Here is a 16,337-nt window from a genome sequence, read left to right on the forward strand (position 1 = left end):
GGGGATCTTGTGAAAATGCAGATTCTGATTCAGCGGCTCTGGGTGGAGCCTGACATTCTGCATTTCTACAATTCTAACTTCCAGCTGACGCTAACACTGCTGGACAGCTCATGTCCGGACAAAAAGATGTCATGAGGTCTTGCAGGTGGCTGTGCAGCCTAGTGGTTAAGTGTGCATACTAACTTAGCCACTTACCAACTCTGGGACCTTAGCACCTCCCCCTGCCCCTGCTTCTGGCCAAATTCTCATGAAGATTAAATGAATTTGTCCAGGTAAATTACTTGGTATTGTGTCTCATCTGTAACAAGTTCTTAATAAAAATGTATTCTTATTACTATTTCTTTTTAGCCTGAATCTAACAGCTTCCTCTCAGAATCCTAGAAGAATATTATTTTCTATTTCACCAAAATAGAAAAAGCCTTACATTTATGCTGAGAACAATGACATCTACATCTACTATCAAAAAGTTAGAAATTTCTGCTGTATATATATTTATGTGAGAATTTTGAGACAGGTTCCTTAAAGTGGAATTGTTGGTATTCATATTTTAAATTCTGATAGTTACTGTCAAATTGCCTTTTAAACCAACAGTATTTAAGAGTGCCCATCTCTCCTCATCTTAACCAATTATGGATATTAACAATCTTTTGGATTTTGCCAGTTTAATTGGGTGGGGACCTTATTTTCATTTGAGCTTACATTGCTCTGATTACCAGTGATGCTAGTGTTTATCATTTATTTGTATTTATTTTTTTTATGCTTATTTGCCATTAAAATTTTTGTGAATTGCCTGTTCACCCATTTTTATAGTTTTTGACCTTTTCCTTATTGATCTGAAGAAGACATTTACATATTTTTCTGTTAACTATGTTGCAAATATATTCTCTCAAATATCTTTAAGTTTGTGATGTTTTATGATCACACAAAAGTTTAACATTTTTATAGATTTAATCTGTCAATCTTTTCTTTATGGGTTCTGGATTGTACAACTTACTTAGGAAGAAGAGATTTCCCATCCAAAGATTATGAAAATACTCAGTACTTTCCACTAATGCTTTTTTTTAATATATAACTTTCTAATCCACCTTTTTTTTCCCAGTGAGGTAGAGGTTTTCTGTAATTTCTTTCCAAATGGATAGCCAGCTGTCTTCTTATCATTTATTGTGCAGGAGTTTATATAACTATACTGTTCGGGGCAATTCTTTCATCAGGTATTTTTNTTCCAGTGAGGTAGAGGTTTCCTGTAATTTCTTTCCAAATGGATAGCCAGCTGTCTTCTTATCATTTATTGTGCAGGAGTTTATATAACTATACTGTTCGGGGCAATTCTTTCATCAGGTATTTTTTCTGCCCCTTTCTCTCTAACCTCTCCTTCTGGAACTCCAATTATGTGTATTTTTATGTGTTTACTTTATGGTGTGTCACAGGTCTCCGAGGCTTTGTTCATTTTTATTATTTTTTTTCCTTCTGTTCTTCAGATCAGATAGTCTCCAGTGATCTATGTTCAAGTTTGTGGATTCTTTGTCAGCTCAAATCTGCTATTGAGCGCCTCTAATGAATTTTACTTTCAACTCCAGAATTTCTACTTGGCTCTTTTTACAATTTCCATCTTTGATTGATATTCTCTATCTGGTGAGTCATTGTTATCATACTTTCCTTTAATTTTTTAACCGTGGTTTCATATATTTTCCTAACTACATTTGTAATAGCTGCTTTGAAGTCCTTGATGACTAAATCCAACGTCTGGGTTCCTCAGGGGCCACCTGAGTCAATTGCTTTTCTCCCCCTACACACTGTTTACCCTGTTCCTATTTCTTTGCATGTTTCATAATTAAAAAAAAAACTGAACGTTTTAGATAAATATTCTGGCAACTCTGTATTCTTACTGCTGCTTTGGGAAGTGGTAGCTGTTATTTTATTTTTTATTATATTTTATTTTATTTATTTTTGTTTTGCTTATTAGTTTAGTACCTCGCTTGGACTAATTCTGTGGAGTCTGTTTCTCCTACAATGTGTGATGTCTCTCCTCAGTATTTTTTTTTTACACTTGTTTTATTTTATTTTATTTTATTTTTTTTGAAAGATTTTGTTTATTTATTTGACAGAGATAGAGACAGCCAGCGAGAAACACAAGCAGGGGGAGTGGGAGAGGAAGAAGCAGGCTCACAGCGGAGGAGCCTGACGTGGGGCTCGATCCCGTAACGCCGGGATCACGCCCTGAGCCGAAGGCAGACGCCTAACCGCTGTGCCACCCAGGCGCCCCTACACTTGTTTTATTTTTAAACCTGGTTTCCTAGGGGTTGTCCTGGGTCAACAAAGGTTAGTGATCAACCAATGATTGACCAGAGGTTGTACATAAACACCTTGGTCCAGTAAGGCTTGCACCCTTTGCCAGTGGATCAGTGTGTGGCTTGGGGAATGCATTCAAAGGTCAGGCAATTTATAAGCATGCCCCAGCTTTTACCTTCTGCATTTACAAGGCCTCACATTCAATCAGTTGATTATCTCAGATTTCCTAGGGGTAATAACATTGTTTGCCATAGGGATACTTCTGTTTCTTTCTTCACAATAAAGGTTATTCATTTCTTTTTATCGTTAAGACCTCTAACACTACTAAATCAAAGAGACAAAAGCAGGAACTCATGTCTTGCTCCTCACTTAGGTGGGACAGCTTCTAACATCTCAGTATCAGGTTTCTATCCTATAGGTTGTATAGGCTTCTGATAGAGGACTTTTGTCAAGTTGAAGAAGTTTCCTTATCTTCCTTACTGGGAATTAAAAAAAAAATACCATAAATGTATGTTAAATTTAACTTTGTCTTTTTGGAAGTCCTCATCCTGATAATCATCTGGTTATTTCACTCTTAATTCTTTTAATATTAACAGTGAACAATGTTAATGTCTTCATCAAGAATCAATGTAGCATTCCTGGATGACATTGTACTGTACTCAGAATAGTTAGAATGGCAAAAATTGACAAGGCAGGAAACAACAAATGTTGGAGAGGATGTGGGGAAAGGGGATCCCTCTTACACTGTTGGTGGGAACGCAAGTTGGTACAGCCACTGTGGAAAACAGTGTGGAGGTCCCTTAAAAAGTTAAAAATTGAGCTACCCTATGATCCAGCCATTGCACTACTGGGTATTTACCCCAAAGATACAGACGTAGTGAAGAGAAGGGCCATATGCACCCCAATGTTCATAGCAGCATTGTCCACAATAGCTAAATCATGGAAGGAGCCGAGATGCCCTTCAACAGACGAATGGATAAAGAAGATGTGGTCCATATATACAATGGAATATTACTCAGCCATCAAAAAGAACGATTTCTCAACATTTGCTGCAACATGGACGGCACTGGAGGAGACAATGCTAAGCGAAATAAGTCAAGCAGAGAAAGACAATTATCATATGGTTTCACTCATTTGTGGAACATAAGAAGTAGGCAGATCAGTAGGAGAAGAAAGGGAAGAAGAAAGGGGGGCAGGTAAACAGAAGGGGAATGAACCATATGGACTCTGGGAAACAAACTGAGGGCCTCAGAGGGGAGGGGGGTGGGGGAATGGGATAGACCAGTGATGGGTAGTAAGGAGGGCACGTATTGCATGGTGCACTGGGTGTTATACGCAAGTAATGAATCATGGAACTTTACATCAAAAACTAGGGCTGTACTTACTGTATGGTGACTAACATAATAAAAAATATTATTAATTAAAAAAAAGAATATATACTTCTAACAGGAATTGCTTTGCAAACATTTATTTAGAACTTTTGTTACCTGTTTTCAAAGTGAGTTTGGCCTGCAGCTTCCTACTCTGTAAGTGCCCACTCTTCATTTCTGGTTAACGACCCAGAGTATGTTAGTCTCCTAGGATGCGTTTTTCATCTTTTTCTACTCTCTGGAAGAGCTTACATAACACAGAAATTATCCGTTCCTTGACCACTCAGTAGAACTTGCCTGTATAGCTACCTGGGCTTGGTGCTTTCTAAAGGTGTAGGTCTTTGGCTAATTATACATTTTTTTTCTAAGGTAATTGGTCTAGTTGGATTTTTCGTTTCATGCATTTCTTTGAGGTTTTTTTATGGGGATAAAATTGTGAAAAATAATAGAAGTTAAAAATGACTGTAGTTCTTTTATCATTTCTAGTGTTTTTGGCATCATCCCTCTTTTTTATTTCTTGATCAAGTTTGCTATAGGTTTGTCTGTTGTGTTGGACAAAACCCCCCAGTTTTTGGTTTTGACACTGAACTTTTGTTATTGTTCTTTTTATTTTCCTATATCATGACTTCCACTTTAACAATATCTTCACTTTACTTTCTTAGAGTCCAATTTATTTAATTGTCCCTTTTCTAAAAGTTGTCAATTTAGTTCACTTTTTTTTTTTCAGTCTTTCTTGTTTCCTATGTATATATAGTGATATTTTCCTCTGTGTGGTTTTGTCTGGATCCCATTGGTTTTGGTGTGAACAAATTTCCCTGTCCTTCATTTGTAATTTGTTCATCCTTTTCTCTTTGAATTCTTCTTTATCTAAAAGATTAATTCAAACGGTGTTCAAAAATTCCCAGGTGGTTATGTTTTTGGTTGGCTGTTTGTCTAACTTTTGTTGTTAGCTTCCAAGTTTATGCACTGTGGTCTCAGAGGGTGGCCTGTGGTGCTTTGACTTTAAAAATTCTATTGAGGTTTGCTTTTGTGACGTGATAGTGGGTAATTTCTGAATGTTTGCCTATGTTTAAAAAGAATGTGCATTCCCTATTTACATACTAAAAACTCTACAAATTGCTCCATATACATTAGCTTCTTCAATCCTCACAATGTGAGGTAGTTATTAGCCCATTTTACAGATGAGGAAAATAAGCTTGGAGAGTTTAGGTAATTTCTTCAAGGTTACCAAAAGCTGGTAGGCAAGGGACCACTACTGAAATCCAGACATGCTGACTCAGCCTGTCTTGGTGTCTGTCTGTCTCTCTAAGAGATCTCAATTGCTAATTCCATTATTTAAATACTATTTTATGCCTACTTGTCTGATAATATTTGAAGAAAGTGTATAAATTTTCCTACAATGACTGTGACTGTCAATTGCTCCTTGTATTTCTATCAGGTACTGCTTTATATGTTTTATATCTCTGTGGTTGGTTACATAAAAGTTTGTTTATATTACAAATTATCAGCAGACTGTGTCTTTAGTCATTTTGAAATACATTTTTTTGCCCTGTTTAATGATGTTTTTGTTTCAATTCTATTTTGTTTGCCATCAACATTGTTTACTTGCTTTCTTTTTGTTAGCATTTGCCCCCCCCCTTTTTTTTTTTGATACCTTAAGGGTCATTTTTAAAGGTCTATGTCTTACCAATAACTTATGTTTGGATTTTTAAAAAATCCAATTTGACAGTCTGTCATTTACTAGGGCATTTATTTCATTCACAGTTATTTTGTTTGGATTTATTCTTGCCATCTTATTATATATAAATGTGTATGTATTTTTTCTTCATGAGTTCCTTTAAAATTCTTCTTTAGTGGTTTGGATGTCCTACATTATTTTATTCTTCTAAGGAGACATTAAAATTTTTATGTATTAAACATTTTATTTTATCAAAGTCTTTAGCTAATTGGCAGAGAAACTCTTCCGCAAATGAGACAAGAATCTTGACTTGCTTTCACTTCCATTTTTCCTGCCTTCTAATTCTTATATTGTGATTATTTGGATCTCCATCCCAAATTGTTATAAAAATAATGGAATAATAAGTTTAAATGACTCTTTTTGGGGGTCCTTTTGTGCTAAGTTATGGGAAACCCCTCAAGTTTCCAACCCACTGCTTTGTTCTTTTTTTATCCATTCTACTACACAGCTTATACACTCAGGTTTTTGTTTGAGTGATCCAAATTTTAAATTCATAATATGCTAGCTTACTCTATTTCATGGAAACCGTTTTTGCATTTCTCTGAAGACACCAATCTTGCTCATTCTAAAATCTTGTTTGGTTCAGTATTACACCCTCTAGTATTAGTTTTTCTTTTTTCTTTTCTTTTCTTTTTAGATTTTATTTATTTATTTGAGAGAAAGAGAGTAAGTGAAAGAGAGTAAGTGAGAACGAGAGAAGAGCACAAGCCAGGGGGAGGAGGCAGAGGGAGAAGCAGACTCCCCACTGAGCAGGGAGCCTGATACAGGGCTCGATCCCAGGACCCTGGGATCATGACCTGATCTGAAGGCAGACACTTAACTGGCTGAGCCACTCAGGTGCCCCTGGCTATTCTTATGACAGCCTCTCTGTCCCGGGGTTGGTGCTCCTCACTTAGTGAGTGATTCTTGGTGGTCTGCTCATCATCTGTCTGTTCTATTGACTGTGTCTGCCTCTGGGGACTGGGGAGTGGGCAGCACTCTGAGGAGGGGTGTGAAGTAGAATACAGCATGGAACACATGAGCTTGGAGCCAGGCAGGCCTGGTTACACACCCAGCTATACTGCTTACAGGCTGTGTGATGCTGGGCAAGTCTTTGAGACCTGGTTCCTCAACCTGGGATAATGACCTCCCCTTGAAGAGGCTGTGTGGATTAAACTGACAGCACACGAATATAGGCCATTAAAGCCTCAGGACAGCAGTAAATGGTATTTGTTTTTTTGTCAGTTATTTAGGAGAAATTTCTTCATTCTTAAGTCTTTGATTAAATGTGATCAATTTAATGGTCCCAATACCACTTTCATTAAGAAACTTCCCCAAATCATCCCAGGGGAAAGCAATTCAGCCCTCCATTTCTAAGTTTAAGCTTTTGTGTGGTTATTGATATATTAGGTACATCTTTCCTTTACAGGGATATAGACTCACCACAAATTAAGTGAGGTTCCCCTATCAATGGACTCATTCTGGCAGAAATGAGATCATGGGCAGTCCTGTCTGGTATGCCTGCATGGATGGGGTGGGAGGGGGGGTTTATAATTTACAGAGATATAGTCAAATGGACACTGGTATTAATATCATATTGATATCAATACCCTAAATGGTGCCCTATGGCAAAGTTATTGATGTGTCTCCTTGGAAAATCATCCCTCATTCCCAAACTCATTTACCTCCTGGAAATCAGGTCAGTTCTTCAGAACTGCTGCCCAAAAGCAAGGACAGAGCTGTCCAGAGAGGTAAACTTTTTCAGATGGTTTTGTAGGAGGAACAAAGAATGGAATGGCATTTATTTAATGTCTCTTCTAGATTAATAGTAGAGTTCTTAGAAAGATCCAACTTTCACCTAGAATATAGTTCCAGCCCTTTATTCTCTGTAAGCTGTCATTTAGGACTTTCTTCCTTCTTGCATATTTACAAGAGCCAAACTCCAAAGCCTCCTCTTCCAGCATCAGAAAGCTGTTCACAGACATGTTTTCAAGGTTAACAAGTAAAGCTTGAGTCCTGAGACAAACCTCCCATCCTTGCCCTTGAACTTCATACATTGTGAGTGAGACATAACTTTGTGGTGGGATGACCACCTGAGTTCCAATGGCGTCCCCTCCACAAGCCGTAAAGCTTGTGACATAAGCACTAAGTTGGCTTCTCTGAAGCCCAGGCCCAGGGGCTTCGCTAAAAGGCTTGTCCGTGTGGAGAGACTACAACAAAGTGAAGCCGTTACATTTTCCTGGCCCATTCGCATCAAGCTGTGTGAGAGGTTATATCCTCATTTGAAACAGGAACCTTCTCTAAGGAGCGAAGTCTTGCCTCGAATGGGTTGTCTGGCCCACAGAAGCCACTGCCTCGGTGGCAGCCCAGGGTCATTTGTTGGCCACATCCATGTGTGGTTAGACAGCCTCGGGGGGCAGGGGGCTTGGCCTTCCCCCTTCCTAAGTTAGGAGAAACGAAGGAGCAGATCCTTAAGCGCACAGAAACGATGGACCTCAGAAGGAATGATTAACTCACCAAAACTGTCACAGGAAATGACTGTGGCGTAGTACTTCCTGTTACAGTGCCCAGATATCCACCTGCAGTATACTCTGGGGAAGGTGTAGAGAACGCTTACCATTGCCTATTTGTATAAGAGCTAGGCACAGAGAATAGAGGACCAGATCCTGCCTCCGTTGAACACTTACAACTAGTGACCTTTCCCTCTGTCCAGAAGTTCTCCCCTTCACATGCTCTCTGGTGAACTACTACCCATCCTCTCAAGCCCTGATTCAATGAGTCTGCATTTCCTGCGCCCTTCCCAGGGTGGGATTTGCAGCTTTGTACCATCCCTGGGTCTGGGCATGCCTCCATGTCTACATCTGTTCCATGGCATTGCAATGGCGTTTTCTAGGTCGCTCTCCTGCAAGACTGACTTTCTGGGAGTACTGTGAGACTTATTCCTCTTATCAGAGCCTGGCACATAATAGTGCTTTTTCTGCTGGTGTTTGCAGAAGAAACCCAGGTTGATTTATGATTTGCAATGATTTTATCTTAGATGGACTAAAGAACTCTGTCGTTCCTCCCCTCTAGCTCACTCTTTCTTTCGTGGTTATTCCATCTTGGCTTCCGTATTCACAGGGGCTTGCCCACACTTTTGCTGTGCAGTGGGAAGTCCGCGTGTCCCTGCAGGGCGCCACAAAACCCTGATGCGTGGGAGGCAATGGAAATTAACAGTCTTTCCTCAGACCACACTATGGCTCTGTTTCTAGATAGAACACAAGCAGGGTGGAGGGGCTTAGGACATTTGCTATAAAGAAAGATCATGAACCATGGCTGGAAGTATGAAGTGGTCACACTTCCTTAGGCTCCCTAGAAAAACCTCCCCATGCGTGCAAAGGCACTCTCTGCTCACAGACAGCTGGACCTTAAGAAACCCTCTTTGAGAGGGTTTGGTGCAACCTAGAGGCAGGTCTGCCCTGTGCAGGGATCACAGCTGCAGCCTCAGAGGTGTCTGAACGATTCGAACCAACAGTTGGAAAACTGTGCCACAGGCTCAGGGCTGTAGGTGGGGTGATGGCCCAGGGCCTGTGGGGACAGCATTCCCACCGTTAGCATGCTATGCGGATGATGGCCACAGGCAAAACAAATACCAAGGGCACTGTGAGAGCGAGAGAAACAATCTGAGGGGCCCCACGGGGTGTGGGGAGGGATGACAGGCCCTCTCTCAATGCCTGTTAGCTGCCCCTGGGCTTCAGTTGGCGTAGCAGGTAGCTGGTGGCTGGCTGCTCAGTAGCCCGTCCAAGACAGGGGAATGCTGGCGCTCAGAGTACGGTGGGGAGCGAACGCCACCAGGCGATAGGGTCATTTCCTGGTACAGTAGAGGCAACGAGGGCTGGCTTCTCCCAAAAGGAGTAAATTCAACTTGCATCAAGCCACCTGAATCTCCTGAAGGAAAGCCCCGCTCCATCCCAAGTCCCAGAAGGCCAAAGTGGAGAATGCCATGAGCTTTCGGAGCCACACTCGCCGCAGTGAGCGTTCTTGGGCTCTGCTGGGGAAGGGAGGGCTCAGGCTGGGAAGGAACTTGCGGAGCCGCAGGACACCCTCGCTCTCAGCCCCGTGGGCTTTAGGGCAGAGGGCGTGCTGCCCACTGGCTTGACACAAGTACCTGGGGACCCTTGCCTCATCACTGCATCGCACCAGGCTTCGGCTTTACATTTCCAGTGTCATCGTAATCCAGTGTTCACTACTTGCTTAAGGAGATTTGCCGGCGAGCTGGATTTTCCATGCTATGAAAATGCCGTAAGCCTCTGACTATGGGTTGGTGCATCCAACTGAAGACTTGGCCATTCTTGAGAATTCTGGTACAGACTTTGTGAAAAGTCTAAATACAGTCTTATAATCCAAAGGGTTTGCTTCTGAGAACTCAAACAATGGAATGAAGCCAGCCAACACCACTCGGGTGGTGGTTTTTGAGGGGCCACTCAGCTAGACTAATGGTCATGCAGTTCTGCAAATCTTCAGCAAAACCACTTCTAATGCCTCCCAAGCAAGCGGCTATTTATACATGGTTCCAAAGTCCCTTCCAGTGGCTTTTCCTTGGTCTGATGAGTAGTAGAGAGAAAAGGGGGTATTGTTGGTTCTGAGATACCCTCAGAATCTGAGTGACTTAAATTTCTTGTTTGGGTCAATAAATAATTTTATCTGTGAAGAAAAAATTCTCTGTGCAACACTATCGATGTTTCTGTGAACAACTCTCAAAGCATGCTCAAGAGGAAAACATTGCCGGATGCTGGGGCAAAGGTGGAATGGCTGGTATGATTAATAATGCTTAAGAGGGTAGACAAGAGCACGTGTAACCTTATGCTAAGCTCAAACCGTGGTACGCTGCTGGTGTGGAACACTGGGGCTTTTCTTCGTTGGTTTCAGCAAAGCTCACACACACAGGCACTTCACAGAGCACGAATGGAATGTCGTGAGGAATGGAAACAGTGGAGCAGGCGGCTCAGGAGGGGTGACCTGCTCTACACGCAACATTTCACGTGGTCCAGGTTTTCAGGCCACATGACCCACGAGGATAGCAGTGTCAGACAGCCGATCACCGTCACATAATGCTTTCTGCGCCTCCCGTGGGGAGTACCCTCTTCACCTGTAGGTTCAGATGTGTCACGTGCCGTGGGCCCTGCTGCCCCGATTTTTAGCCATCCATGGAGAGACTGCCCCTTTGTCTGGCTAGCCGTCCCTCATGTGCCCATGTGAAGAGCAATGATTCCATGATTCTCTCAGTGTGACCGCATGTGCTCTGTTTGTGTAGTGACATGCTTGAGCTTCCTGCGCCAGTCCTTCGCAGGAGGGGTCCCCTCACACCCAGCCACTAGAGACTGTGAAGCACTCTGAGGCACTTCTTCTTCTTTTAAAAGATATTAAAAATTTTTTTTTTTATGTATTTATTTGAGAGAGAGCAAGAGAGAGCACAAATGGGGTGAAGGGTGGAGAGAGAATCAGACTCTTCACTGAGCAGGGAGCCCAACGCAGGGCTCGATCCCAGGACCCTGGGATCATGACCTGAGCCGAAGGCAGATGCTTACCCGACTGAACCACCCAGGCGTTGCACTCTGAGGCACTTCGTAACGGTATGGAACTTTTCCTGAATTCGCGCAGACCGAGTAAACAAGTCTGTTTCATACCGTAGATTTTTTCTTTCCGCCCATGAATATTTACCGAGCATATGGTACATGGCAAGCATAGTGCTAGGGCCTGGAGATACAGCAGTGAGCAGAGAGAAGCCCCTGTTCTTATACTGCAGGGGCTCCGGAGGAGGCAGAGAGACTGGTCAAATATGAAAATACATGGAATGTCAGCCGGTGACCAAGGAGATGGTGAACTATGAGCAGGAAAGGGGCACGAGGAGTGGTAGGACCGAGGCCAGGCAGAGAGGGTGTCCCTGGGAAGCTGGGATTTGAGCCCGCAGCTGAAAGAGGTGAGCGAGGAGGTCATGTGGCTCTCTGAGGGAAGGGCGTCTGGGTAGAGGGAAGATCAAGTGCAAGTTCTGGGGGTGGGAGAGTGTAAGCTGTGCTCTAGAACCAGCGAGGGACGGTGTGGCGGGGGTAGAAAGAGTAAGGAAGAAGGAGGAAATGTGGTCAGACAATGTGGGGGACAGACTGGGGGGCCAGATGGGGTGCTGGAAGAATTTGGGGGGGTGCGGGTAAGCCACTGGAGGGGTCTGAACTGTGGAGTAACATGACCTGACTTGCATTTTGGAAGGCTCGCTCTGCTGCTGGGCCAGAAACAGACTGCAGTGGGCCAGGATGGAAGCAGGGACACCGGGGAGGGGCTTCTATGTAACTGAGGGCAGGTGAGGGCGTCTGGGAGTGGGGTGCTGGCCATGGAGGTGGAAAGAGTGGGAACATTCTGATTTGTTGTGAAGGCAGAGACATTAGGGCTGCTGGTGGATCAGGCATGAGATGTGGGAAGAGAGGCATCAAGGATGATCCAAGGTCTTTGATCTGAGTAATTGGAAAGACTGAGTAGGCATTTGTTAAGATGGGGAAGGCTGTGGGAGAAGCAGGTTTAGAAACACACCACTGAGAGTTCTCTTTCAGATAAGAGCGAGATTTGTCAGGCATCTAGGTAGAGGTGGCCTGAAGGTAGTTGACTATTAAAGTCTGGATTTCATGGAAGAGGTCTGGGCTGGAGAGGAACGTCTGACGTCATCAGTACACACTGAATATAAAGCCACACGTCTGGGTGAGCTCTTGGAGACTGAGTGCAGACAAAAGGTGACCCTGAGCCCTACTGATGTTGGGGAGATGGGGGGGAAAAGCCAGGGAGAGACGAGGAACCAAGGGAATGTGATGTGGAAGCCAGGGAGAATGTTTCAAGGAGGTGGGCAGGAATGATCACATACTAGTAGTCAAGCCTCTCCGGAGACAAAATCTACAGTGCACTTATGATCGAGTAGAACTCCATATTCAGGATATAAACTTGAATTTCAATCTAAACTTCCATCTAATGAACTAACCCTTCATCCTCCAGGCCTCAGTGACCCCTTGAGAATCTTCATGTATACTGTGGATCTTCCCCTCAGAAAAATGCAATCAGATACATCTAAGGCTGCCAGGAGTTCCCAGAGCCAGAAAAGTCTATCCCAGAAGTCATGTTCATAATCAACCCTTCCCTATCCCCAGAAAGGTCTTCTTATGACATTAACCTAAGTGTCTCAGAGCAGAAATTCAGGTGTTGAGGGTCTCCTGGCTTCTCTAGGTGCGTTTCCAAAGGTTAGAATGAGTTAAACTTTCTGGGCCCTCAGGGTAGTATGCACAGAATGTGAATGGGTTGGTTCAAGTCTGAAAGCAACAGTGAGACAAGCGAGAACTCACCACCATCTCCCAGACATGAAACATCTCCGCAGCTCCAGGTGAGAGTCGACTGGGGAAAGCGATGCTGACAGATGACCCAGGGAGGGTGCTTGGCCCAGTGTTATAGACCTGTGGGTGTGAAACACACACGGCACATTTTAATACAAATACAGACCTTCATTTCATGGCATGCGGCAGATACTCCCACCGAGACTGTAGGGTTTAGGATCCAGAAGGTCATGACCTCAAGGGTACTGGAATATCCAAAAACGGCAGATTGTAATGAAACAGAAGTCCTTCTAATACGTATTTAAAACCCCCAAACTTTCAAATTATCTTATTGCCTTTCAGCATCATCTTGCCTTCTTCCTGCTAAAAATTATATTTCTTTTTACGTACCTGGGAATTACTCATAGACTATTACATTTGCTGGGAATATAGACATGATGTGGTCTAGTGGTTCTCAAACTTTAGCATACAACAGGGTAACCAGATGGGCTTGTTAAAAAATATACTGGGGTGGGGAGGGTCATGCCCAGAGTTTCTGAAGTAATCTGGTTGGGGGGGGTGAGGGGACTTAAAGATACACATTTCTAGTAAAAGTTCCCAGCAGATGCTGATGCTACTGGCCTAGGAATTGTCCTTTGAGAAGCACTGATCTGGTCCAAGCCCTGCCTTTTACAGTTCATATAACTGAGAAGACAAAGTGGATTGTCCCCAAGCTAAATGGTGTAACTTACAGAAAGGGCTGTTCTTACCACACCATCCAGCTGATCAGGTTTCTCTGAAACTTACAGCTAATCCCTTGCTAATCCTGTTTGAGGACCTCTGTGTACCTCTTTTCTGCCCCAACATTTGGCCTTGGAAAACTTTACCTTCTCATCCCCCCACAGTCTTCCCTGTTTTCTGTCTCCAGCAGCCCATCATCTCTTGAGAAATGAGAGGAAAGATGGCAGCCTCACAGAGACAGATAAGGGAAAGGAGATGGAGCAAAGGTTGAGCATGAAACTTTAGGAAGAAATGGAATATGAAGGAGAATAAAAAAGATGGGTAGATGTGTAGAGACAGAGAGTAGACTGGTGCTTGCCTGGGGCTGGAGTAGAGGGAATATAGCCGGCAGAAGAATGGTCTCCAAAGATGTCCGCATCCCCAAATCCACAGACATTGTGAATATGCTACATAGCAAGAGGGAACTGAGGTTGCTAATCAGTAGCCCTTAAAATGAAGACATTACCTTGGACTATTCAGGTGGGTGTAACGTCATCATAAGGGTCCTTATATGGGGAAGAGGGAGACCATCAGAATCAGGGAGGTGGACTGTGAGAAAGATGTAGCTGGCCATTGTTGGCTCTGAAGATGAAGGGGACCCCGAGTCAAAGAGTGCAGCAGCCTGGAGAAGAAGCTGGTAAAGGTAAAAGAGATTCTCCCCTAGTGGCTCCAGAAAGGAACACAGCTCTGCTGATACCCTGACTTTAGCCTAGTGAGACCCATGTTGGACTTCTGACCTCTAGAACTACACGGTTGTCCAGTGTTTTCAGCCACTGAGTTTGTGGTAATTTCTTATAGCGGCAAGAGGAAACTAACGTAGGGAGTGACTACTCAGGGGTATGGAGTTCTTTTTTTGGGGTGATGAAAATATTCTAAAATTAGATTATGGTGATGCTTGCATAATTCTATAAACACACTAAAAGTCATTGAACTGTACACTTTAAATGGGTGAGCTTCAAAGTAGGTAAATGAGGTCCCAATAAAGACGTTGTTGTTTAAAAACACATGGGTAGAAGCAAGAGAGCGAAGGAGTTGCTTGCTCTGTGGCCTGGGGGCTAGAGAGAGAAATCAGGCATTCAAGGCATCTCTGAAGTTGGGGTCAACAGGGCAGATGTGGGAGGTGAATGGAAATCTAGCCAGGTCTTCACACATGACAGAGCACATAAGGATCTAGGCTCCAGCCAGCTCTTCCCTAGAAAAGTGTGTGTTCACTTTTTGCAATAGTTGGGTTCCGCTTCAAAGCACAAAAACATGATGGAGTGGATGAGCGGTCCCTGCCAACCCTCGATTCGAAAAGAACAAAATTCACCAAAGACAACAACCCTAAGACACAAGAAAAGGAAGAAATATTTAACCACAACTGAAATAACTAATTTGAAGTGAAACACGAGAGCACAGAATTGCAAAGAAAACCATTGACATGTCTGGGAAATCCCAATGAAAGCAGGAGGTGGGGGAGGGAAGAAGAGAGCTGATTTGCTTTGCCTGCTCTCACTCACTACAGCCAGACGGGTGAGAGGCCCATGTTACCATATTCATTTATTCTTAACACATGTCTTAACATTTGATTCTCCGCAAATGTTCTTGAGCGCCAGCTGCATTATTTTTCACCGTTCTTTTTCAGGTGAGAAAAATGATGGACTTTTGATGAAAAAAAAAAGCCTATCAATGGTCAACACATTATCATGTTTCCGTTGAGAAAACTTTGATGGAATGTAGGAACCAGGCCCAAGACTAGTATTTCTGCCTTTCTCCCATCTGCGTCGGCAGTGAAGTCTTTAAACCATCACATAGCTTGTTGAATAACAGCTTTTAAAAGACAGAAAAATCACTATATATGGAAAGTCCTGCGCGCTCCATGAGGAGTGATACTATCAGAGTAAGGACACATAGGAAAGTTCTATCTCTGTTCCTGATCCCACACTCCCCCACTAGCTTCACCTCTTGGTCATTATCACCATCAACCTGGCCCATGGCCTTCCTGCATGACAGTCATAATAATGACAATTGTATCAGGAGATGAGTCATCAGAGCATTCTCCAGCGAACTGTCAGCTTTGCTGACACAAGAGGCTCTCCTTCCCATCAATGACACACACTATCCGTCTATTGGACCAGGCGGACTCTTCTTAATCCTGAGCGGAATGCTGTGTGCTTCCTCAGGCAAACTGATAATCAAGAGGTTTATCTCAGGGGCATGCCCATGACTCATCCCAAGCCGCATTCTCTAGCCTGTATCCTAGGTCAGGTCAGATGTGAAGAAAGCTCTTTGCCTGAATACCAAACTTTAAACTCCTTGTAAAGATGCCTCTGAGAAACACAACTTAACCATATGCCCTCAAGATCTTCTATCTTCCTTTCTTTTCTCCATCCTTCTCTCCTTCCTTCCCTCTCTCCCACTGCTCTTCCTCCCCTCCCTCCCTCCCTTTCTAGAGGGCGGTAAGAACATTTTTGGATCTCTGGTATAACTCGACTCTTTCTTGCCTTCTTCTTTAACACCCATACCCTCTTCATTACATGGTGTGTGTCCTTTGAACCCTTCTGAATCATTTTCTGGATGAATCTTTTGTTGTAAGATACTTCGAAAACTCCAAGAGTGGGTAAGTAATTAAAATTAAAGTGATTTAAATGAAATCCCTCCATCTGGTCTTTATCTGTTTTCTATCCAACTGCACAAAGCAATGGGGAAAAAGAAAGTACTTCTGAGCAGCAGTTCAGAAACACAGAGATCCTACTCACAGCGATCACTGTGAGGTCTCAAAGGCAGGTCTAACCCCATCTTCCCCTTTTCCCTGGAAACTGAGCATAGGGTGTGACAGTAGGGGCTTAGCTGGTCAGGAGGCGCCTCCTCTCCAAG

The 16,337-nt window shown here is 43.3% G+C and overlaps 1 protein-coding gene across 1 annotated transcript in view; it reads right to left on the bottom strand.

Moving 5' to 3' along the window:
• The window catches only part of ITGA9 (integrin subunit alpha 9), a 332,075-nt gene that overhangs the window by 50,214 nt on the left and 265,524 nt on the right, over positions 1-16,337 (bottom strand). Inside the window, exon 22 of the mRNA XM_034662244.1 lies at positions 12,735-12,842. Coding sequence (XP_034518135.1) covers positions 12,735-12,842 — 108 coding nt within the window. The remainder of the gene's footprint in view (positions 1-12,734; positions 12,843-16,337) is intronic.

The sequence above is a fragment of the Ailuropoda melanoleuca genome, chromosome 6, assembly GCF_002007445.2.
Source record: "Ailuropoda melanoleuca isolate Jingjing chromosome 6, ASM200744v2, whole genome shotgun sequence".
NCBI lineage: Eukaryota > Metazoa > Chordata > Mammalia > Carnivora > Ursidae > Ailuropoda > Ailuropoda melanoleuca.